Genomic DNA, 25,573 nt, shown 5'->3' with positions numbered 1-25,573 from the left:
AACCTCTGCCCTCCGGGATCCCCCTGTGACTCCTTCCAGGCGTCTCCTAGAGTCTTTTGGCCTTTTCTGATAAGGACCTGAGCTCCCAGGTAGCAGCCCCAGACTTGTCTAATGGGGCTACCGCAGATGATTTTTCTCCTTTGGAGGAAGCTCTTTCCTCCGGGATCCACTTGAGACTCCTCCCAGGCATCTCCCAGAATCTTTTGGCCTCTGCTTTACGGACCTAAGATCCTAAGAAAAGATAGCTATGAAAAGGCCAAAAGGCTCTGGGAGATGCCTGGGAGGAGTCACAGGTGGATCCCAAAGGGGAGAGCTTCCTCCAAGAAAGAAAAAACCTCAAGGGTAGCTTCCTTTTCGGAGTCTGGGGCTGCTACCTGAGATCTTGCACGAGCAGCAGGCAGTAACCTAGCCAAAACGGTCCAGAGGAGCCCTGACAAGTGGTCCTGCTCAGTGCTGCAGAGGAAGGCAAAAAACCCCCGGGGCCTAGTGCCAGTCTGCGCCGGGGGAAAATTCCTTCCTGACCCCAGAGCTGGCGATCGGCTATTCCCTGAGCAGGTGTGAGCAAGACCTGCCTCCTGGTCCCGCAGGCTGGTCACGCCTCCCAGAGGATGCCCAAGCCCTGTTCTCCCTGAACCTGGAGCCATCTTGGGGCTTCCGAGAGTGGCCAAGTGCCCCCGGCCTGATCGACCTTGGGGGCAAGAATCCTTCCCGCACCCTTTGGGCCACCAGCGGGTGCTCCAAAGCACTGGGACCCCTGGCAACATCTCTGCATCCCACTTCTTACGGCTGCTGCCACTGGTTCCGCAGGGAGTGAGGACGGCGAGCTCTGCAGTGCTCCTCCAGAAGGCATTCCCTTGGTCTTGCCACAGCTCTCCATCCAAAAAAGCCTGATGGCCTCGGGCACCTCCAGGGCTTGGTGGTTCTTCTCGTCCCCAGCAGCCTGGTCCAGCCTCCGGTCGTCCTCCCTCAGCCCCCTCCAACTAATTCCAGCGGCTCCTCGTGGACTTCCTCTGGGGTGTCTCTGGGGCGCCTGCCAGGCGGACTGGGGGTGGGACAGGGGAGGCTGCCCCTTTTATAGTGCCCCGGGGCATTGTGACTGCTGCGTTGCCGGGTGGTGGCACTGCGACACGGGGGTGTGTGAGGGGGCCCCCCCGTGCGCAGCGCTGCCCGCCGCCCCTCGGCCCAGCATCCTTCGGAGGAAGGCCTTTAGGGTGCCGGCCCCGGGGGCTGTGTGGCGTTACTGCGTCCAGAAGTTTGGCAGAAAATAAACCGCCTTGCGTTCCAGCTTACCCTCAGATGTCAGAGGGGCTGGGGACGGCTAGGTTTAATTTCTTTCTGAGTGATGTCCAATTCGATGCTCTAAGGGTGGTCGCGTTCAATATGCTGAGCTATCACGATGAGGGATGCCCTTAATAGCGCACTGCCACGCGCGGAGGGAAGGACCAGCAGCGGCCGAGGCGAGAGCTGCCCCGGCGTCTGCCGCAGCCTCCGACCAGGCGGGAGCAGCCCGGGCCCCCGCCCCCGGGACACCCTGTCGTGGGGGCAGCGCCCGCTCTCCCCAGGGCCCCCGGGAGCCACGCCCCCATCTGTGACGTCCCCTTGCCACGCCCCCGAGCGCCGTCGCCGCCGTTGTTGCCTGCTGGCGGACGGAGCAGCAGCAGGTGCCGGGCAGGGGCCGTCGCCTCGGGGGCTGCAGGCCGCGGCAGGCGAGCTCGTCTGCCTGGTGCCTGCCCTCGCCCTCGCTGTGGTCCTCGTCCTCGCTGTGGTCCTCGTCCTCACCCTCACCCTCCTCCACGCCCTCTCCCACGCCCTCGCCCTCCTCCTCGCCCAGGGCCTGGCAGAGTCCGCCGGGTGCCTCCTGCTGCTGGTGGCTCCCAGCGGGGCCACGACCGCACCGCAGCATGTGCTGGAGGGTCATGGGGCTCTTCAGCAAGAAGCGCCAGCGGTCGCCCTCCGGCAGCGCTTCTGGGCAGCCCTGCGCTCCAGCCGCTGCCACCGGTGCCTACGAGCTCGGGGAGGAGGACCCGGGCAGGCTGCACCGCGCGGCTGCCCGCGGCGACCTGGCCTGGCTGAGGCAGTGGCGGCTGAGGAGAGGTGGCATCGACGGGCAAGACCAGGAGAAGCGGTGAGGGGCTGCGGGCCGCTGACGGACACCTTGGCTGCTTCTGGCAGGCGTTGCTGCGAGAGGTTCTGAGCCAAGTTCCACCAGTCCCCTCTCAAGCACCAGGAGCACGTTGCAGCGCAGAGCCTGCTGGTCCAGCGTGGTGCGATCAACCCCCCTGGCAGCTTTCGGGTGCCACGCGGAAGTGCCCGCTCTTAAGGTTTTGCGTAGGGCCAGATTCAAGCTAATTGCTTGAAAAGCGAGATTTGCCCTGTCAGCTGGGGGAGCGAGCTCCAGAGCTTTTCATTGCTCGCAGCTGCCGGGTCGGCTTGAGTGCTGTTGGAAGTGCCTGCCGCCGACCTGCTGCTCGGCAATGGTCTCCCCGCGGGGTCGTTCTGCAGCTGCTCAGGCAGCACCAGTTCTCTTCTGCCCTGTGGGTGAGCGGTGCAGGAAAGCAGGAGGAGCGGAGTCTGGGCTGCAGGGTCCCCAGGGCTGAGTGGCAGCACAGCTTTGGTTCTTCCGTTGCCTGTCTATGTTAAGCTCGTATGTTTAATTTTTAGGACACCTCGGCATGTCGCTTGTGCAGACGGCCACGTGGATGTCGTTAGACGTCGGGTACAAGAGAACTGCCGGCTGAACCTTGCTGGCCATTTCAAGAGATCGCCACTGACGACGGTATGTGGCATATGTTACGCTCTTGTCAGTGGGACTTGCCGACTGTGCGTCAAATGAGAGGTGCCTGGCAGGATTCTTTACACGGACCTGCGTAGAAACGTGCATGTTGTAATAGGTGTGGAAGGGGCATACGTTAGCTCATCTTGGAAGATGCTTTTCTTTCCCAGCATTCAGAAGCTGGCCGAGTTGTGACAGAGTGGAACGTAAATGTTGGAAATCTTCCCTTTTTTGTGTGTTGTTCCCAGGCAGTACAGTGCCAGCAAGAAAAACGTGTGGCTCTTCTGCTGCAGCATGGTGCCGACCCGAATCTGGCAGATGCTGACGGCAACACTGCCCTTCACCCTGCTGTCGTATCTCCTAATACAACTGTAGCAGGGCTGTTACTTGAGCGTAATGCCAATATTAATGCTCAGAACCGGGTAACCTTGGCACTTGGTAAAGCTGCTCTTTCGAAAAGGTGCAGAACTTGTCTGGGTTTTTCTAACGGGGATTGTTTGTCCTTTCAGGAGGGATATACCCCCCCTAATCTTGCTGTCTCCAAACATGACGAGGAGATGGTAGAGTTTCTTCACAAAAAAGGAACTGAAAATCAGCGTGAAAGGTGAGACATTTGTCAAAACGGCACATAGGTCTCTTTAGTCGTCTGCAAGTATGATTGATGAGAGGCATGGGAATGAGCTTTGAAAAAGAAGGAGCCACACGGAAGGAGTTCCCTGGGTGACTGGTAAAAGCAGGTCTGCGCTTGGCTGCTTTCATCCTTTGCACCCCAAAGATTGCAAGAAAGCGGTCTGTGGTGCCCCCTCCACACACAGACCCAGACCCAGACTCAGCAGGAAACTTGCCATTAGCTCAGCAGCACCACGGCTCTGCAGGAGAGGGTTTTTTAAGTGGCGGCATAGTTGGTGCTTAAGTGTTGTGAATGGAAGCGTTAGGAGAAAGAGAGGCAACGTTGTCCGAGAGACAAGGGGCATAAGGTGAAACGCAAGGTGTTTTAACTGCGCGTGAGGAGCAAACTCGGCCTGAGGATGGTCAAGCAGTCGAACAGCTTGCCCCGGGAGTTTGTGCAGCCTCCATGCGTGGGGGCTTTGAAGAGCAGAGTGGAAGGACCCCTGAACAGCGTGGTCTGACCTCGTAGCTCAGTCTGCTTTGGGGAGGCGGTTGGCCTGGACACCTCACGAGGTGCCTTCCAACCTGAATTCTCCAACGCTTCCATGTATTTGGCTTTGCTTTCGCTGTGCTTGTAGGAAAGGGGGAAAGCATTGTTTAGGGAGCAAGCAGGGATTAAAACGATGGCAATGCAGTGCCTGCAGAAGCGGATGTATTTCATAACACATTTGGGATGCTTTAGGATTGCTCTTACAGTTGCCACAGTTGCCGGGGATATAAATGCAAGCCAGCTTCTTTGGCATGGTGCTGATACTGTTACAGAGATAACTCTGCCTTTGTGGCTGTGGATTACGCTCGCGTGCGTAGACATGTTGGGTAAATGGTTTATGTTGTCGTGAGAGGGGCTGAGTTGTCAGTCAAAATATCAGTTTGTCCTGGTCTCGGCTGCGATAGGGTCCGTTTTCTTCCTGGTTGCTGGTATAGTGTTCTGTTTTGGGTTCAGTATGAGAAGAATGTTGATAACACACTGATGTTTTCAGTTGTTGCTCAGTAGTGTTGAGACCAAGTCAAGGATTTTTCAGCTTCTCATGCTCAGCCAGCAAGAAGGCTGGAGGGGCACGAGAAGCTGGGTGGGGACACAGCCAGGGCAGCTGACCCAAACTGGCCAGAGGGGTGTTCCATACCATGTGACGTCATGCCCGGTATATAAACTGGGGGGAGTTGGCCTGGGGGGATAGCTGCTCGGGAACTAACTGGGCCTTGGTTGGAGAGTGGTGAGCAATTGCATTGTGCATCGCTTGTTTTGTATATTCCAACTATTTTGTTATTATTGTTGTCACCTTTACTATTGTTATTATTATTATCATTATTATTATTTTCTTCCTTTCTGTTCTATTAAACTGTTCTCATCTCAACCCGTCAGTGCTACTTTTTTTCCCCCGATTCTCTCCCCCATCCCACTGAGTAGGGGGGAAGCGAGCGAGCGGCTGCGTGGTGCTTAGTTACTGGCTGGGGTTAAACCACGACACGGTTAAAAAGCAAACCTGAAAGGGGTCTCTCTCAGGAGCCCCAATTTACTCGCTTTCAGGTTTGTTAGAAGAGAATGCCTATTCAAAGTAGTTAACACACGCAGTGCTTAGAATGCAACCGCAGTCTTCTTTGGCCTTTTGATCATACTTAGGAGCTGTCTAAACTCTCAGGTCCTCAGACTAACCATCAAGATTTCTGAAGTTCTTCCAAGTCAGGACTGCATTTGAGGAGACTGTAGGCTGGCTTGACATGAACAGTTGCAGCATTAATGTAGCATCCTGCAGACGTAGCACCCTTGCAGTTAGATGTGAATCTGCCAGAGGGCTTGTTAATTTTTGTAGTGCTCCCTAGGGAGAGGTGGTTGATCAGTTTAGAGTGTAGCCAGCAGGGCTGAAGTGCTTCACAGATACCAATGTGCATCTAGAGAATGAGCAAGGCTGCAGTGGATATTTCATCACGGAACAGTAGTGCCAGAGTAAGGTGGGGGGGTGGGGGTGTTACCGTTTCTCAGTTGGCAACAAAAATGGAGCGGCTGGGTGAGGAATGGCCGTTGCTGTCCTAGTCAAGCACGTATGCAAAGATGTGGTTGTTTCTACCAACTCTGTGTCTCCTCTTTCCGTATATATCCTTAGTAAGCTGCTGGCAGAAGACACGGGGAGTGAAAACACGGAAGACTCTTCTGCAGGTGGTGTAGCAGACAAGGCAGTTCTCAGCAGCTCGTGCCCTGTGAGGACTGCTGACTTTACAAGGGCTGCACTTGCTCGGGACAGCGAAGGTAGGATCCTTAACTGTGGAAGAGCCGATGAGGAAAATCACTACGGCCCGTAGTAGAACCGTTCCTCATCTTTTGGATGCTGGGCTTGGATGATGGGAAAAAGCAGAGTGAGATGAACACTCACAGTGTGTCGCTTCTTGCCTCTTTTGTAGGTGCCCTGCCAGTGGGAGGAGCAGAGCAAGAGGAAGATGCGGAATCTTCCGGGGATTCCGAGGTCCTTTCTGTGAGGGACGCAGTGGGGTCCCCTTTGGTTCGCTTGCTTTTGGGCTTATTTCCCTCTGGGCTTTTGACGTCTTCTGCTGCTCCCGCCACACATTTGTAACTGGGGGCCCTTGAAATACTTGGGCTTTTGGTCAGCTGTCCATTTAGGACTGGGACGAAGGCAGGTCAAGCTAATGACCTGGGTCTCATAGCAACTGGCCTTTGAGTTTCGTCTCTAGCATAGAAGCACTAAAGTTTCCCCTGCTTCCCCCAGTACCGCGGAGGCGCTCAGCTGAGAAAGATGGAGAGAGGTCATCAGTTTTGCAGGTGCCTGCTGGTGGCAGGCAACATTTCTTATCTTTAAATCTGCTCTGAAGACTGACCTAATTATGTAACCTAAGAAGTAAAAGCACACCTCATATTCTCATGTTCTTATCGAATTCTTTGTGCTCGTGTAACCACGTTTCTTTAGGACTGTGTCGCACAGCTGCAGCAGAAGCTTGCCAGTCCTCTTAAAAAGCAATCTATGTCAGAAGCTTCTCCGGAAGTTACTACTATGCGCTACCTCGGTGCCCTGGAGAAAGACAACCTGCACTTGCAAGGGGCATTGGAAAGGGTTGTAGCTGAGGTATGGAAAGCCTGTCACTATAGGAATAAACCTCTGGGTGGCTGTTTCTTCCCGTTCATTGTGAAAAAGGACAAAACAGTATTCTGGGAGCCAGTAGGAGAGAGATCTAAGGAAGTTAACAGTGATCCCCTGTCATAATTGATGAAGCCAGTAAAACCTTCAGCCAGGTGGCTGCCTCCTCCTCCTCCTCCAGAGTGGAAGATTAGCGTTACTTGAATCATCAAAAAGCCAGTTCGTTTCTGCTGCAAGTAGGAGAGAATCTTGCTCCTCAACGCCACAGCAGAGGCTCTTGTTCAGGCTCTGGGGTAGTACTGCAGCAGTGGCCTTTCTCTTCCCTTCTTCCTCCCCTCCCCTGGTGACAAACGCAGCTGGCCCTTTGGGGAGCTCCTCGCAAGCTGGAGGGGCAAGGCAGTGCGCTGGGAGCAGCCTTCTGGTGGCTAGGTACGAACAGAGCGGTTTGCTCTCTCTCAAAATTCGCCCCTGCTCTGAGCCACTATTTCCCTGTTCCAGATATTGCACTCTTTCTTTACAGTCTTCTGTTTGTATACAACAGCTGTTCCTTATTTGTAGGTTGCTAAATATGTGTGAAAGTCCTTGTCTTTGTTTGGGCGCGCGGTGTGTAAAACAACGTGAGCCACCTTCATGGATGAAGGAACTTTGAAACAGATGTTAGGGTTTGGGGTTTGGGCTTTTTTTAAGAGTACGGGTATCAGAACCATGTGGATTGAACTAAGCAAGAAGAAGAGCTGGTTTGCAGGTGGTGTGTTTGTACTGTATCTGCAAAGCAGCATCTCAGCATCTTTTTCCCCCCCTTCTTTGGCCCTGCCGTAATTTGCCATCCTGAAGCAGCCTTCTTGCAAGTGCATTGTAAGCTCCTTTCTGAGGCGGGGACCACCTTTTGCAGTGTTCTTAGGAAAACTGAAGCATAGAGGCCTCGGAGTTCTGAAACAGAAATCACCTTAAATTTCCTTATGAGGGAGGTGTGAAGTCACTTTAGGAGAAGGATGAACTTTTTAATTTGTTTTTTTTCAATGGAGGAGCAAACAAGTGGATACAAAGAGTGTCACAAGTCACTGAAAGGGTAGGAGGGGCAGTGTCAGTGCTTAGAACTGTGCTATAGGAAATCAGTGGAGGGATGGGAGAGGCCAGTAAAAAAGATGATGAAGTAACACCGTTTGTGCTCATTTGCTAGTACAAGTGCAGGTCTGAATGTACTTGAAATGATTACAGTTGTTTGACTAGAGGGTATGTGCAGATATATGCAGCCCTTGAACTCTTCAGCAGCAGTTGACCCCTCTATATAAAAGCTCACCTGACTACAGGGGATTCTTCCTGTGATTTTGCAGTTGCGGGAGTTGAAAGAACAGCATCTTCAGTCTGAGCATTGTGTTCGTGACTTGAAGACTGCCTTGGATAATAAGGAAAGGGAAGTAATAGCTTCTAAGCAGAAACTGCAGGACCTCCTGTTGGCATCTTCTGGGACTAGTACGACTATAAAACAACTGGAAGATTGCGTGCAACGGTAAGAGAGTAACACGGTGCAGCAACGTCTGTCGCTTCCTGGGATGGTGTGAAAACAACAGGATAGCCTTGTTGCATCACAGCAAGTTAATATACGATTTTGAAGGATGCTTTTGTCTTAGATTATGTTGTTTCACGCTGTTCTTTCAGAGCTGGTGCTCTGGCGGATTTCCCTCATAAGACCTGTATTTCTTTTTAAGCCTTGGAATTGAAAATGCCAGACTGGAAGCCACAGTCCAGCAACAAAACAATAGGATTGAAGCCCTTCAGAGAGACCTGCAAGCCTCTGCCTCAGTAAGCTGGTCACAAACTTCCCTTTTTGTGAGCTCCTGAGCCTAGTTACCTACTTCTGTGGGGAAATTTTAGGATGAGGTTTTCCTGGAGAGCCATGGGGAGCTCAGTCCCCGCATTCTAGTGAATATAGGCTGCTCAGAAAGCAGCCTGGTCCATTCCCCAGCTTTCTGGTTTTGAGAGTTTTCCCATGCTACTATGGCAAGTCCTACTTAACGCTCTAAAATGCGAGGATGTGACACTAGTTCATTTTCTTCATAGGAGCTTGTTTGGTGCTGTGTTTTGAATTTGTGATGAAAACAGTGTTAACAACACAGGGGTGATTTAGTTATGGCTGAACAGGGCTTGCACAGTGTCAAGGCCTTTTCTATTTCTCATACTGCCCTGCCAGCAAGTAGGCTGGGGGGTGCCCAAGGAGCTGGGGCAGGGGGGCACAGCCAGACAGCTGACTCCAAATGACCATCCCATATGACATCATGCTCAGCAATAAAAGCTGCAGGGAAGAAGGAAGAAGGGATGGACATTTGGAGATATGGCATTTGTCTTTCCAAGTAACCGTTGGGTATGATGAAGCCCTGCTTTCCTGGAAGTGGCTGAAAAACTGCCTGCCAACGAGAAGTAGGGAATGAATTCTTTGTTTTGCTTTGCTCACACACGCAGCTTTAACTTTACCTATGAAACTGTCTTTATCTCAACCCACAAGTTTTCTCACGCTTACCCTGCCAACGCTCTCCTCCATCCCACAGGGGTGGGGAGTGAGTGAGTGGCTGGGTGGCGCTGAGCTGCCTACTAGGGTTAAACCATGACAGATGCTAGAAAGGATGGAAGTTGTGGTCAGGGGGGAGATCTGTGGCTGAAAGCTGAGAGAGGAGACTGGACCTGGGAGGTCCGTGTTACCTTTGCAGCTTTGTCACAGCTTGCCCTTGAGACCATGTTAGCTTCCTTTCCCGCCTGCGAACAGGTGCTGGTACTGTCCTGCCATGCAGGGAGCTACGGTAACGAATTAGGTGAGGTGATGCTGCACAGTAGCGGGCAGAGCACTTCCTTGCTCTCAGGAGATGTAGAGCTGTTACAGAAGCCGTGAGGGTAGGGTATTTTCTGTGGTGGGCACTAGAGGAATTATTATATTAAAAAGTACGTATCGTTAGGAACTCTGGAGGACCTTTGGAAGAAAGTTGCAGGGTGATCTTGTGTGTGTGTGCGCGTGTGTGCGTGTCGTCTTATCCCCCAAAGCTGCAACCTCATCTTGTCACTTCTAGGGTGTTCATTCTTTCCACCAGCTTCAACTGCTGCTCTGGGTTATGTTTCCTGAGGTGTGTTCTACACTCCGTGTTAACCTTAACTGTAGATGTTGGATGGGGAGAGGAGAGCTTAGACCTGTTTCCATTTAAGTTACTGCTTTGTACTGCAGTGCTGCCTTTCCAGTCACCTGAGTTTTTTCTTTTGCCGCTGTTGCTTTCACAGATGCAAAAGCAGAATGTGCTGCCTCGGACATCAAAGGACTCCCACAGCATGTGGGAAGAGCAATTGAAGTCAAGATCCCACCTTGAAGAGCTTGTTGCTCAGCTTGACAGAGAAAAGGCTGAACTCCTGGAACAGGTGAGCCCAGAAAATTCTCTGGGTGCCTAGCCAATACCCCGGAGAACTGTGTCTACCTTTTTGTTGAGTTCTTACAGTCAGCTTTTTCTGTTATCCTTGCCGTTCAGGCTGTGAGTATCTTGTGATTTGGGTATCAGCCAGGAAGCAAATAAAAGCTAGCTGGGTATCTTTGTGTAAATTCTGGAGTGGTTCTGTTGGGAAGAGTTCCCAATGTGGTTTGCTGTCAGTTGAGCACATTGAGCAAGGCTGCAGTTCCCCAGTTATTTCTTGGATTCCTTCGGGTCATCTTCTGACACCTTGGTTTCTGGGCAGGGTTAAAATGCTTCATGTTTCCAGTGCAATGTATGGAGGAGCTGCTGCATGTTTTCAGGGTAGTGGGAGCTTAAAAGCCTTCCAGAAAAATGTACTGAAGGAATTTTGGGCAAATGAACTAGTAGCTGGGAAACAAGAAATGGCTGCCAGTTTCCAAGGGGCAGTCTTTCCCCTTTCTCCTTTTCTGTAGAGGAAAAATGGAAGTACAAAGTCAAAAGAGCTGCCAGCTCTCCTCTGGTTTGGCTGAGAAGACACCAAGAGGCAGAACAAGATGTGAATAAGTAAATACCCCCAGAGGAGAGAGGGAGGCAATAGCAGAGGGAAATGAAACATTGAAGAATTGCAAAAGATCAAATTCCTCTGCAAGCCCCTGCCTGCTGGTCCTTGAAGATCCCATGAAAGCTTTAGATTGATCTGTGTTCTCCCATGAGGTACATACTTATGTAATCCCTGTTATGAGTAGAGGAACTGCCGAAAGTGTCCTCCAGCATCTTTTCCACCTTTTTGCCTTCAAGTGTTAGAAGAGCCTTTGCCTCAGTGGGGTCGTCTGTTTCTGTTGTTAGGTGTTGGCCTGTTTGATGTCAAACCCAAAGTGATTAAATGTTCTCAGGAACTTTGTCCCTTGGCGTTCTGTGGAACTTGGCTAACAGATAGAGGCGTACTGCAGCTTCTCTGTGGAGAACGTTAGATGCATATACTGTGCGTAGATACTGTTCCTACGCTGTGTGTGTGATGTATCTTTTCTATTTTGAAAGTGTGAGGCTGAAAGAAAGAAAGTGAAGAAGCTGGTAGAGTTGAAACGCCCAGTCGAACTGCATCTGGACCAAGAAATGAAAAGAAACATCGAACTGCAGAAAGACTGTGAGAGGTACGGCTTTTTAGTATGGTGCAGAGGTTTCCCTGAGTAGAAGTCAAGCTTTATTGAACTTCACTGTAAAAATAGGTGTATGTAACTGTGAGAAAATTCAAGCCCCGTGTTAGTTCTTGCAGGGCGCTTCTGTGCATGAGTCCATAGTTTTCAATAGCTGCCAAAAGAACTGCAAATGCAGGTTGCTGTGCAGTTCTACTGGGGGGCTGGGGGGGGGGGAGGAAGTCTTTTATTCCTCTTTTCAGGTGAAATTTGGACCTTTCAAGGGGTTTGCGGCACAGTAATGCTGTTTTTTTCTCAGTAATTGCTGGTGTGTAAAGCACGTTAAAGATGAAGCAAGCCATGTCTGCGCTGTTTACGTAAGAGTATGTGAAAAAGGCCGGTTGTTCCTTTGCTTCGTTGTTTTCTTGACTAATTTGCTGTGCAGGTTGAAGAAGCTTCTGAGCAGAGCTACGAAGAAGCTAAGGGCGTATGAGGAGAAAGAGATGGAGTCCCAGCTTAATTTGCAGGGAGAAATGAAGAACAGGTATTCCGAAATGGCCAATGAAGTTGGTAGATTAAGAACAAAGGTGAGCTCTGCTTTGTTTAGGGTTTCTTGGTGGTGGTGTTTTTTCTTTTGAAAAACCTGGGTTATTCCTTCCCTGTACTACTTTTCATGCTGGTGATTTTTTTTTCTTTGCTGTATTTTGGAAGCAACTGCCTTTTCTTGATGCTCCTTCTACTGTTACAGTAGTAGATGTCTATAACTAATACCGATGTAGTTATCATTATGGGTAGAGATGAAAACATAATGTGCAAAGCAGTATCTGCAAGGGCACATGAAGGGCAGGCTGTTCTGTAGAGGAAGGGCGAGCCGAGAGTCGCAGCAAGGCTGGCAGGGTCCATGACCTCAGGGGCAGTCCCACAGGCTCTCACCAAGAAGAGCGGAATAGGTCCGGTGACAGCAAGCAGGGTCAGCCAAGAGTGCAGATCGCCAGGCCAGTCCATAGGGACTGCAGTCCTACCAGGATGTCACGTCCATGGGTGAGGGTCAGGGCTGAGAGCAGTAAGGCTCGGCACAGGCCTGGCTGCAGCTTGAGGCCATGGCAGCGTCTTCTAGGTCTTACAGAGGAATTCCTTCTCTGGAAGAGAGGGAATTAACACCGCCATTACTGGGAACAACTGTATGAAGTTGGCTTCGCCCAAGGTCACCGCTTGAGCTCTGTCTTAGGCAGGAGTTGGGCAGAAGGCAGTTCAGGTTTTGCTTTTCTAAACAGTGTCATTGTTTCCCAGGGCACGATGCAGTTGAGGCAATGCAGAAAAAATTCTGTAACTTACTGCTCGCTAGTAGCTGTCTCGGCCCATCTTTCCCTTGTCATGGGCACCCAGAAGTAGAGTTCCCAGAAGTGCTTTTGAGGTTGCTCTGGCTGTTCAGTAGCACGTAACCTTTTATCTGCTTCTCCGCTCATTGCTCAGATTTGTTGCTAGAGCAGCCATGTTTCAGAGCTACGTTCGAGTTTGGAAGGCATTGTAGAATGAGTCAACTGCCGTTGCAGTGGCTCATTTTTAGTCCAGAAGTTAGTAGTGGGTTTGTGTTTCTGTTGGAGAGTTGTTTCGAATGACAGGGAAGGGCATTACATTTAGGCGGTTTTAGATAAGTCTCAAGTTTCTACTTTGTTAGAGATTCTTTCAAGTGTTTAGTATGCTGGTTTCCTCCACTTTTATTAAAAAAAGACAGGGTGTTATGTTTTATCTTCAACAGGTACAGAAAATGTATGTTTCTGGAGGGGGGAAGAGGAGGATAGAGCTGTAGTTGACCGTTGGGACTTACTGAAAGTCTGATATTTCCTGCAAATTTTTGAAAACAAACTGCGGCTTTGACCTAAAGAGAATATGTCTTCCTCCACCACCGCTGTAAAAGCTGTGTTCTGAGCCACTATTTACAAATCTTTCAGTGTAATGGAAAAAAAAGAGCATCTGTTTCTTGTCTTGTCCGTTCTGTAATGAAGCTTTGATTGTCTTGACAGCATGTAAAAATTCCTCTAAAGCATGACACGTGTTGTTTCTGATGAAACCAGAAGGTGGCTAGGTATGGGGGTGTGTGATTTCCCGTGAGCATATGAGCATCTCATGGAAGAATAGCCTTAGTGCTTTTCCACTTAGCCCTATGCGTGAAATGCTGCTAGTTTGGCACCTCTTGGTCCTCTTGATACCTACTGCAGAAGAACTGAGAAAGGATGGGAGCCTGAGGAATCCTATCAGGAATGTTGCGAAAGCTGTTCTTGTTTGAAAAGAAGAGACTGCTTTCACTTTGGTTTTCATACTGAGTCAGCAGATGGTAAATACAGCCTCGATGGCCAACCCCTTTACTGATTTTCACAGAACTGAGTAATTGTAGATCTGAGTTCCCCGTTTTTGGGGGTTCTTTCTGTTTTGTTTTTTTTTTTTTTGCTGTCTACAGGTTGGTGAACTTTCCCAGCAGCTGGAGATAGAGTCTAAAAAATGCATGCAGCTAGAAACACAGAATCAGGATTTGCGAGAAGAGTTGTCCACCATGCGTGGGAACCATAAAAAACTGGAGAAGAGCAAATGCCAGCTGAAAGAAGAGCTGGCTAACCTCAAACTTCATTTGGAGACTAACACGGTGGATCGCAGCCAACTAGAACAATATAAAAGAGAGATGGAAGAACAAGCCGAACAAGAGTTAAGACAAAAACTACAAGAAGTCAATCTGGTTTTGCAGGCAAGTGAATTTCTCACGTGTGTCTGTAGTCTCTATTGCATACTTTTGTTGTGGTTGTCATTTTTTTAGTATTTTAGTTTTGGTGCCTGATTCTGTCTGTTAGTGCTGTACTTCTGTCTTTCGTAGAGGGCAGTAGAGGGAGAAGAGAATATGGTTGGGCAAGAGTGCTTTCATGTGTGTGTAATGTGCCTGCAGGTCCCTGAATCAAAAGCTTGCCCAAGACAGATTTCCGTTTTGCAGTTCTTGGGTGGGGGGGAGGTTATCACTGTCCACTGGTCGTGTTCATCCTTGAATGGGTATTGTCACTTCCAGTTGTCATGGCCAGGCATACAGGTCCTCCTCTGCCATTGTACGGGGAAAAGTGCTCCGAAAAGAAGTCACCAAAGTTGCGGGGTGGCGGGTGGAGATGAGGGATCCTTATAATTTCTTTGAGGAATCCTTTTCTTTATGCCCTGTCCTACAGAGACGGTGTTCTCTCATTAGTAGCTTTGATGAACAGTAGTGCTAAGAGGGGGGCTCTTTCTGAAGAACTATTTAATGTGGTAGTTCCAGGGTTCCGCCTTGATTGCTGATGGTAGTGAGGAGGCACAGTTGCCTCAGTGAGTAAATCTGGGCCCCTTGAAACTGGGTACGTGCAATTGACTGGCAGGGAGAGTTCTCTTCTTCTTTGCAGTGCTTGAAAGTGCGTTATCTCCTTCAGATGCAGGCAGCCTCCCAGGACAGGTTAGAACAAACCAGAGCCAGTCGTCTCGCTTCACTGACAAACCAGCTAGAACAGACAATTAGAGATCTTGAATGTGGATTGGACAGGATAAAAAATATGGAGCAAGACCGTATTCTTCAAAAAGAATCCATGCAGGCAGAAGTGGACAGGTACAAAGAGCTGTACCAGGCGGAAGTAAAAATAAGAAGATTCCTAGAAAGTAAACTGGAAAGGTAAGTTTATGCTTTTTTGGAGTGGTAATAAGATACTACTTTTTCCTCATGCATTTTCCTCCTAAAAGCCCTCTTCTGCATCTGGTAGCATTATGTATATAAGCATAAGAAGGCATATTTCCGAGGAAAGTAGCTTAAGACCCTTTCCCTTCATGAGAACTGTCTTCATTTCTCTTTAGTGTTCCAGCAGTAACACCACTGATCATGGCATTAATAGGGTATTCTATGTGTGGCAGAAAAGATAAATTTCATGTCCTTTATTGCTTGAATAAGGATAGGCACTTCAGAGAACAGAATTTGATTCTGTGAAGTAAAAAAAAAAAAAAAAAATTTTTTGGCATCCATTTTAGCGGCATGTCTGAGTTTTGAGCTTTCCTTGGGAAAGGAGGGATAGTCCAGAGTTCTTATGCAGGTGACGTACCCTTCAGAAGAAGCTGTGTGAACACATGGCGTTCACAGGTTGTTTTGAAGCCCTAATGCTGAGAAGTCCTAAGTGTTGGTAACTCTTACTGCTCCTTGCAGGTAGTGTGACTTCCTAGAAATAGGCGCTCTGCAAAGAAAGACTTCAGATCAAATTGTAGTCTTGTTTTAGAGGCTTTTAATCCCTTCCACTTTCAGAAGTCGAAGAAGAGACAAAGACCTGGGGGGTAACTTTGCAAAAGTGTCATTACCAAAGATAATTCTTTGTATGCTTCTGAATGTTTCAGAGCTAATGAGAGACTAGAAGCCAGAGCTAAGCTCCTTCCGGAGCGCCAGAGCAGCAGACCTTTAATTGCAAGCAGCAGTGTCAGTGGAGGTCTGGCTGCAAGTCCAGGTCTGTATTCAACTGAACTGGGACATCTTGGCAACAATTTGGCACCAAACAGAAGTCCAAGTCTAGGAGGAAGCTCCCCAAGCCAAACCGGGAACACATTATCATCAACAAACAGCGTTGAAGCCTATGCGGCTAAGGTAAGAATTTTGAAATACTATTCTCAACTACTGCTAAAGAGTATCCGTAAGCAAAGTTATGCTTTTTAGCCTGAAGTTAGAATCCATAACTTTATAGTTCCAAACTCTATGGTCTAATAGGCCCAAACAATTGCTCATCATCAAAACAGTACACATCTGTATGTGGTAGGGGTGAAGACTTTTGGTCATCAGGGTTATACAAATTTTCCACGAGTGCTCAAAACCCCCAAAAATCTGAAATCTAAATAATGAGCTGTGTAACTACACTCTTTTACAAGAGAAACTGTGATAAAGAATACGGTGGCATAGGAAGTTCCCTGCTAAGCTCTTCACTAAAGTTTAATGCGTAGTATGTGTGACCTGTTTAAAATGGCTAACTTTGAATGCAAAATCCCATCAGACATCTTTGTTTGAGACGCCTTTTCCTTCCTGACTGATCTTCATTCTCGGGGTTTCTTCACTGGAACTTGTTTTAGTACATAAATAGCAATAAAGGGATGCTTCAAAAATAGGGTGATAGGAACAGGATCGCCTAATTTCTCACATTATACTTCAGTGCGGGGTGTATACTATGTGTAGGAGGCATTTGTTTTTGTAGCTCCTGCTATGTGTTATTACACGAACAGGTAGAATTAGCTACTCTTCAGGAAGTCTTCACAGCTTTCTAATTTTGCAGCAATGCTGCAACCTCTGCAAGACTTCTGGTCAAAGTATGCCCTGTAATTCGCAGTCAGTGTGATAGCACACCCCTCACAGAATGGTGAACATTGTATTGTGAGACTTGGAAACCAGATGTCAATAGTTGTAATCAGTTTCCCACCTAGCATAGGATTGAGGCATGGACAAGCTTCTGTGTGCAGTCGGTGTTCTATCCCTCGTGCATTCTGGGGCTGAATGAATGTGAGAAGTATTCATTCACTTTTTTTAAGTCCACCTCAGTTCAGTGGTCCCACCCACATTGGAAAGAATCCACGTCAACAATGTGACTACATACTGCACCCGGTTTAAGGGAAAAAAGAAAAGCCCAAACCCAACAAAATCAAAAACGGACAAAGCAGTGTAGGTAATGCGTAGCAGCGGCAGTTAAGATGAATGATTCTGTATCACTGTGAATGTGTTTTTGAGGTCAGAGGGTGGCCGTACATTACAGAAAGAACTCGGGAGGCAATTGGTGCTGTACCATCTGCAGGGGCTATTCAGCATGCAAGCAGTAGAAAGGAGGCAAAAGTCAGGGACCCACTGCAAAAGTGAAATAAGGAGAAGGCCAGGACAAGGGAACAAGAGGGGTAAGGAGCAGGGAACAAGTGAGGAAAAGAACGGACAGAGAGATGGGAGCAAGATGTTAAAAGAAGAAAAAGGCAAAGGAGGAAACCATCACACTTCTAGGAGAAACTCTGCCCTAGTTTAAAAGAAAAGGGTTGACAGTTGTGCCCTTGTTGAAGGAGAAGAAACAGGAAAAAAAGACAGTAAAGGGGGAGAAAGTGGGAGTACTCAGTGCTTCTTAACTGAATTACAGCAACTTTCTTCAAGTAGTCCTTTCCATCTTAATTTTCCAGAAGAAATTGGAGGTCTCTGGGCATCTCAAAGTTTTTGTCAGTGTCAGGATAGATACCTTTTCTGCTTTACTAGCTTCCCTTAAGTATATTCCAGAGATTAAATATTTCAAAAGGCTACTTCATAGCTCATTGGTTCTCACTCAGTGTCACTCAGTGTCCTGACTTCAACAGCACCCGTAAAGTGTCTTTTCAGAGCATACGTCTCTCATTTTGTGATGGAATGCTGTGCTGGGGAATACTTTTAAGTTTTGGTACTGTCTTCTGAGGCTTCGCTTTTAAGGTTTAAAAAAACCCCCAGAACAAAAAAATACCCGTCAGCCTTGAGCAGACTCTCAAGGAAGTTGAAGAACGATTACATACGACATTTCCCCAGTCTCCAGTTACTGACGTGAGGTGAGGTTTTGTTTGCTAGTTTGGGGGCTTTCTTATATACCTAAATGTCTCCATCCTAGTGCAGTTTTGTTAGTAGGACTTAATCCCCTGAAGTCCTCTCTGATCTTGTTTACGACCTACAGGGACTTTTAGTTCGTGTCTAGAGAGGAGCTGAGGATAATTTGCTCTTAATAGACACAGTTTGTCTTCTCGTGATTAGCTTCTAATTCTAATATAGTATTAAATTCTAAAGTTTTCTTCCTTGCATGAAAGTGAGTAAAACTATGGCTAAACCCTCAGAGAACTTTCCCATTTCTTACCATTTCTACCAGGTTGTCTTAAGAAAAAGCTGGAATTCCCAGCATGCCTGTTTTCCCTCAATCAAAGCAGAAGGCTGGTCTCTGGGACTCGGAATTATCAGTGTGAATTTATCCTCTCTGTTACGAAATGCAGCTGCATGTCCTTTCACGATACTTCTTCCCGTAATCGCCAGTTAGGGAACAACTGGGAGTAATTGTAATGGCACTGTCTGTAGCCCCAAGTCACTCAATGTTCAATGTATTCAGCAAAGTCTGAAAACGTGATCTTCTCTTTCAGAGTGCTTCAGAAAAAAGAAACAGGGTTCTCAGAGGTGCAGTAGTTGCTAGAGGACATGCATCTAAGTGGGTATTTCACTTAGAACTGCTGGTTTCAGCTTCCTCAGCTGGGTGCAGGATGTCATTAACAGTGTTTGAAGCCACAGCATACCTCTGAGGAGCTGAAAGGACAGAATTCCTGACACGTGCGTCTACAAGAAGAGGATTGAACTGGAAAATAGGGCTTTAAGTCAGGAAGTAACAAAAGGGGAAAACCGCATGGATCCCTCTGCATAAAATAATGGGTGATGAATCTCCATCAGTTTCCAAATGCAAAATTACCAGATGCACAGTCTGTGCTGTCATTTCCGCAGGAGTCCTGTGCCATTCAGGAGACAAGTTGGAACATGAGGAAAGAATGCAAAATAGTCTATTTTGAAGTGCTTTGCAGGTTGTGCTGCTTAGTACTCTGCCTGTTCACCGGATTATTTAAAGACAGAAGAGTTTCTCTGACTCTAAGCCGTTTCTTCACTTCACTCTTTGCTTGAATTATGCCTCAAATTTTTTCCAGTAACCTGGTTCCCTTCTACAGAATTTGTCTTGCCTTTAAATTCAAGCTGAGCAGTGTTTTTTTGGCTGGAGATTACGAATGCTCCTGCCACTAAAGCTCGTAATGACAGGGAGTTAAGGACCTTAAATTGCAGTATGCCTCGGGTAGTCATCTTGCACTTCTTTTTTTAGTCAAAGCTCGCTGTGCAGATTCAGTGTTTCTCGCAGTAGCTTCCTCAAGGTGAGAAAGGCTACGTGAAGTACAGGACATCTCGTTCTTAAGAGGAGGATGTTTATGTAAATTTGGTTTGTGCAAAAGCTTTGAAGTAGCTTCAGGGGCAAGGAGGTGAAAATACTTCGCACTGCTGTTACTCAAAATGCTGGTATTAATTCTTTGTCCATGCACCTGTTGGAAAAAACATTGGTAAATGATGCTGATTGCGAACAAGTGCTACTCTGGCAAGTGGACACAGTTGCTTCTTTTAGACATAACTAAGGAATTTGGAGTTTAAAGGCTTGAATGATTTCACAGTTTTTCTAAACCACTGCTTAACATGAGGCGAATGTCAGTGATTATGCATATAGCCTTACACTTTGAAGATGGCCATGTTGCAAGCTCAGCAAAAAGTGAGAATTTTATTCTTAAAAATAACATGAAGAAGAAATGTGTTCCATTCCAGCCTAGCCCCTTCCCCCTTATCAAATATATATGCTACAGAAATTAATAACCTCGAAATGGGAGTGCCAAAGTACCTTGAGAAATACAAAAGTTCATATTGACGCAAGCTCATTAACCAGTAAAATCCCAATCACATGCAAATGTCTTTGGGTTTTTTTGGTTGGTTTTCTTTTTATTAGAGCTCCAGTAATGAAGAATAAATTACAAGTACTTGAAAAATTCTGTGCAGGTAATTACAAACAGTAAGTGTAGCGACTAGCAGTCCGTTATGTTCTGCAAGGCAGCTGGCTGAATTTATTTCATGAATTATGAATTTATTTCATAGTAGGACTTGTGTCGTAAGAAGGATGTACGTGTGTATTGCCTGTGCTTTACAGGAGTAGAGAGATCTTTGACAGGGTCTTTTTTTCTTTTATGATGTGGTCTACTGACTCCCGAACTGCTCGTGAATTGGCATGTCACCATCCAGAACCAAATTGAATCAAGCAGACGAAACGCAAATATGATGTTAGTGGTCTGTGTGCCGTAATTGGGGAACTGCTGTGAGGAATGTCTGCTGCAAGTGCTGCAAGGAGATTTTGGGACTGGAGTCTTGTTGTCAGGTTTAAAAAAGGTGAAGCTTAAATCCTAACAGCTGTGCCAAAGGCTGGTGAAAATGAATGTGGGTGTCTTGACATAGAAAATAATAGTGAACTCTGCTAGCTGCAACCAGTGTGAGTTTAATGGATTTATGAAACCAGTTTTCCTACATCACGTGAGAACGGGAATGTCTGCTTCCTACTCTATTTCTCAATTTCTGTTCCTTTTCTGATTTCATTTTCCATCTGCACTCTTGTATTGTAGCAGTCTTTGCATTGTTAGCTTTTTTTACTTGCTTTGTTTACGTGTAGGCCATGTTCTTATTTCTCACTGAAGACCTTTGAACTTAAGGCCGTTTTTCTTTCTTCTTCAGCTCCTTAATCAAAAATCTGTTCTTCTCTCTCTTCTCTGCAGCGAGATACATGACCAGGTTTGTAGCCAGTATTGTTTAATGTTGGGTGGTATTTTGTACTGGAAACGTTTTGTCTATTTATGCTGGTAGGTTTTGATTGAAACTTACTGATGCGTTCACATTTTCCTACTACTGCAAGTAGTTTGAACTTGCTAGTTTGTCCAAGTGAAAGAATGGCTGCTGCAGAATACTTTCATGCTTTATGTATTTGTAATGTTACGGCGTCAGATGTTTAACTACCACAGTAAGATGACAGTGCATGGATTTCATCTGTTACAATGGAACTTGTGTAAACTACAGGAGCAGGCTGGTTTAGCCTCCTTGCCAGTTCTGATATTCAAAAAGTTCTCGGTAGTGACAGTGGTTGTGTCTGGAGCACCAGTACTGTTCTGAAGGTGAGTTGCTAGAGTCTGAGTACCATGTCATGGAGTCTTACAGGATCCGACTTACTCTGTGCTCATACAATCCATGTGGGTAAGTAGAAGTCAACACTGCTTTCTGAAAAAGATTTCTGGAGAAGGTGACTGCTGCAAGGGAACCCAGTATGTTACTGCCTGGAGAGATGTGCAGTGAGAAGAGAATGACCTGCTCAGGAGGTTTGGGATAGTCAGCTGTGATGCCTTTTCCAGGGGCTTGCGGGGAAGAACAGTGGAGGCGAGTTATAGTCCTCAGAGGTGTATTTTGCCTGGCTCTTCATTCCCTATTCAGAAACCAGTGTGTTGGCTTGATTTCCACCTCTTTCTCTTTCCTCGGGCATGGATGAGATTCACAAAGATGTAACTGGAATGAATAAGAGGAAGACAAGATTTTTTTCTTCTCTTGATTCATCCACACATGTTGTGGAGGGTCCTGTGGACCTTCTGGTCATGGTGAGGGCTCCAGAAACCAGGGAAAGTGGTTTCTTCTAACGCCTCAACTGCTGCTGCTTTGCTTAGGATAGGCCCTGGGTTTGGGTCATCTTTTGGTCTAGGCATTAGTTTTCCTGCTTTTTGCTGTTACCTCTGTCTCATTTCGTGTGTTAGGAGGTCCCTTCTCCCCAGGATTTTGCTGCTGCTTGTACCTGCTTGAAAACAATTAGAGGTTTGGGGATTTGGGGGGCCTTTTCTGTTGTTCTTTCAGCTCTGTGCTCCCCTCTTCTAGCTGCAAAGGCACAGACTATCCCAAGGAAGTACCACTGAGTGGTGGTTCTCCTGGAGGAGCTGGTGAATTTGGTCGCAGCTATCCCTGTAGGCCTGGAGAGAGGGCCCTTCCCTCCCCTTTGCTGGTTTACGGCCCCACTTCTTTGGCCTTTGGAGTTACTGCCTGTTACTGCTCCTCTTGCGAGGGTATGCAGATTGCTTCCCTTCCTGAGGCTTTTGCCTGTTGAGTACATTGTACAGTGTTTCAGTTCTTTTTCGTGGTGGTGGTGGTGGTGGTCTGTTGCTCATTTCATAAAATAAAGACTTATTCCCCCAGGGATTCAGTACTAAAATCGGAGAATCACAGGATGGGCAAGGGTGGAAGGGGCCTTGGAAGATCATCTAGTCCAGCCCCACCCCTGCTCAAAGCAGGGTCAGCCATAGCAGGTTGTTCAGGGTCACGTCCAGCAGGTTTTGTACATCTCCAAGGATGGACGCTCCACAACCTTTTCTGGGCAACTTGTTCCAGGCTGTGACCACGCTTACAATTTAAAAAGGAAAAAACCCTAAATGTCCTTATGTTAAGATGAAATTTCCTCTATTTTGATTTGTGCCCATTCCTCTTGTTCTTTTACTTGGCACCACTGGCAGGAGTCTGGCTCCATCTTCTTTACTCAGCCCACCAAGTATTTATATACATAGGTAAGGTCTCCCTGAGCTTTCTCTGCTCCAGTAAAGAAACAGTCACAGCTCTCAGCCTCTCCGCATAGCTCACGTGCTCCAAGCCCTTCAGCATCTTCATGGCCCTCATAGGCCTGGAAGCTGAGTGGTATCTATTTTGAAATTCACTTCCACGTGTCACAGACTTGATGGAAAAAATGTAGGAGCCACAAGTATCATCAAATGTAAACAACAGCATATAGCGCTTGGACTATGACTCTTCAAAAGACCTGACTTCTTCTTATGAAGACTTTGAAGTCAGAATCATAAGTGAGAGTAACTTAATTGGTAGCAATAACCACCTTCTAGGGGAGAAAGGAGTAAGTGCTCCTTAAGCTGATTTTGGTTACATAATAAACCCCACAGCTCTTGCTGTGTAGAAGCTGTAGCTGCTGCTGTTGTTTCTTAGGGCAAAGTTCGCAAGAAAAAGTCATGTGTGTTTTTATATTCTGTGTGTGTTGTGGTATTGGCAATAACAATAAAGAAGAGTCCTGGCGTGATCTGCAGGAGCTCTTTCCGTTTTCCATCTTAAAGTGGAGAAAAGAAGAATATTGGCACATGCTTTTTTCTATACGATGGTGTATGTCAATCCTGCAGCAGCTGCTTTTGCAATTCTCTTATGAAGTTGCAGAAGCCAGCCTCAACTGAATTTGTCCCTATGGATGGCATTTGTGCGTATCTCAGCATTTAGCTGACATTCTGCTCCTGTGTTTGATGACAGACTTTTGCCATACCTTCATTGTAATAACACCACTGTGCTTCTTTCCTGTATATTTTTTAAATGCCCAGTTATAGTCCAGCTGGTGAGTTACAGGTTGTTTTGTGCTACAGTTAATGTTGCTCAGCAATGAGACTGCTACAGCCTGCCTGACCAAGAGTTTCTCTTCATTAAAAATCAAGCTCCAAACCAAGATGTCTGTATTTGGGATGGTATTTGTAGTTTTTATCACATGTTATGTGTGGGGTTTAAGATTGTTTTAGGAGTTTAAAGTTACAAAAAGGTAACTTTTAAAATACTAACTGTATGTTTTCTATATAATTCTAGGTACGGCGGGAACTGGATGAAAAAACCAACAAAACGCTTCAAGAGGGTAATGTGTCATTGTGTTAGGAGTGTTTTTAAGGAAACAGATGACTGTTCCTAACTCTTGAAAATAATGGCTTGAAAGCTGTCAAGTTCTTGTGCTAAGCACAGGGTTTTTTTCTGCTAGCTTTCCAGTTTAGACTTGAAGGTGAAAACTTCCTGCTTACCAACATACTGGGTAGAATGTTATGCGGTTGCCTGAAAAAAACCAAGCACAATGAAAACTAACCCATTTCCCCCACCCAGATACACTTGGCTTAAGCCGAAGTCACCTTTCGCTAGAGTTAATCCTCAAGCACATCTATCAAATGTCAAAGAAGCCCTAGGAAAAGATTTTTGTAGACTTCAGCTGTTACTTCTCCTTCCATGTACATCAATTGCATTCAGCACTAAACCATACCATACACATTCTCTGCTGTTAGTTCTTGCTTTTTGCCATGTGTCTTATTCATTGCTTATATTTGTAGCTTCTATGTTGCGGTCTTTTTTGGATAAGCAAGAAGAATATAATCGGTGACAAAAGATAGTCTTCCTTTAGGAAAAGATCATGCAGTATTGTTTAGGCAAATGTGAGTTGAATGCTTGTAATAGGTAGCATAAAACATGGGCTGTAATGTAAGGCCAGGTGTCCAAAGAGGAATTCCACCCATTTCACAGTTGTTCCTCCAGAGTCACTGCTTTGCAGTGACTGGTGCTGTTTCAAAGCAAGTAGCCCCTGAGAGCATCTCCTTCTGTTCCTGTGTGCTTTTAATCATAGAGAGAGCATTCAGCTGTAGCTTCGTAGCTCTTTCCATGTGTCTGAATGGGCACAAAGCCATTGCGTTGCATCCGTGTGCATTTTGAACATAATTACACATCTGCTAGGAGTCAGAGTATGTTTGGTTTGGGGACCTTGTCTGAAAAAGGTGGCTGGAGAAAGATGGAGAAGGTGGGTTTACTTCCACCGAGTATGTGTTTTCATGGAGGAAAGAGGGTTTTGCCAGGGCGAGTTACAAAGACGCCCCCTCAGAGAAGGTGCCAGGCTGGGAGACTTGTCCTGGCCTGACTGCAGTGCAAAGGTGTTTGCGTTTTCACGGGCAGCTTCTTTTCAAGTTTGTCACAGCGAATGCAGAAGCTGATTTTTAGGAGTAGTGTTCCAATAAATCACTGGTTTGAACACTTAAGGAAACAGACACTTGAGGATGAAGAGGTCTCTGCAGGGGGCTAAATTTAGCACTGGTGTAACTGAGAGTCATTTGTGGGTTCCCTGAAGATGTTCAGCGTGAGGCCTCTGGAATATCTTTCGCTACCTTTAAAAGTACTGTTGACTAATAAGCACATGTGGAAAAAATGTGTTTCTCCCTTTGTGCCTAGCCCTTTCATTGTTATGTTCCTTTGGAAGTTTTTAAATCTTCCTGGCTTGTAGTCTCTCCAGTTACGCATAATGTTTTTACAGTGACTTACTTGGCCCTTGTCTACTAGAAAAGTAACACCAGGAATCTTGTCTCTTTTCTCCCTAGTCACTGCTGAACTTCAAACTGGATCTGCTGGAGCTTCTCCCATGGTATCTACTGATGGATCTTCAAGAAATGTCCATGTTGACCAGGATCCCCTTGCCAGGGCAATACAGGAGTACCGTGATGTTCTATATAAAAATTACAAGATTTGAACAAAATGCTAGGCAAAGGCTCAGGAAATAATTTTGTTTACATAGCGCATCTGTGGTTTCCCATCCTTCAGATTGTTCAGATGTGAAAACGTGTTTATTTTTATTGTCTGAATATAAATTCTAAGTCTATTAAATGGATGTCAAGCACTTTGCACTTACCTGATGGTTTATTGAAGCACAGTTGTTTTATTTTGCACTCACACTAAGAACCATATCTGCTTTTTCTGACTGGCAGATTGACTCCTCTTGACTCTTGAGCTTGACAGAGCTGTCAAAATGTTTCTTATTAAGGTAGCTGCATTATTTTGCTCCACTCATGTTCTGTGTTTTAACAAAAGCATTCCCCTTGTTCTGTTTAATCCCTTCCCTCTATGTGTTTTTAATGTTTCCAGTGTTATTTTAATGCTTAGGACATTATTTGACGTGCTTGCAGCCCGCTGCTTCAGTCCTGATGCAGTGAATATTTCTGCTTATAAAGTGAAAGTTTTCCCAGTGCTCAGGCTGGAGAATAGGGCACTTCACATTGCTGTCACTTTATGCGCCTTAGGTTTAAAACTACTTGTGA

The 25,573-nt window shown here is 46.7% G+C and overlaps 1 protein-coding gene across 1 annotated transcript; it reads left to right on the top strand.

The window, feature by feature from the left end:
* The first annotated feature begins 1,916 nt into the window (after positions 1–1,916).
* On the top strand, positions 1,917–25,121 carry LOC142031757 (ankyrin repeat domain-containing protein 26-like). The gene is made up of 17 exons (XM_075029403.1): positions 1,917–2,125; positions 2,662–2,776; positions 3,022–3,195; positions 3,283–3,377; positions 5,545–5,687; positions 5,840–5,910; positions 6,376–6,516; positions 7,863–8,038; positions 8,238–8,331; positions 9,793–9,927; positions 10,995–11,107; positions 11,535–11,676; positions 13,548–13,829; positions 14,530–14,765; positions 15,473–15,716; positions 23,322–23,367; positions 24,860–25,121. The coding sequence occupies exons 1-17, from the start codon at positions 1,917–1,919 to the stop codon at positions 25,006–25,008; spliced, it is 2,565 nt and encodes an 854-aa protein (XP_074885504.1). The 3' UTR covers positions 25,009–25,121.
* Positions 25,122–25,573: the final 452 nt, after the last annotated feature.

The sequence above is a fragment of the Buteo buteo genome, chromosome 6, assembly GCF_964188355.1.
Source record: "Buteo buteo chromosome 6, bButBut1.hap1.1, whole genome shotgun sequence".
NCBI lineage: Eukaryota > Metazoa > Chordata > Aves > Accipitriformes > Accipitridae > Buteo > Buteo buteo.
Note: the sequence above shows the minus strand (reverse complement) of the source record. Positions and strands in the feature narration are given on the sequence as shown.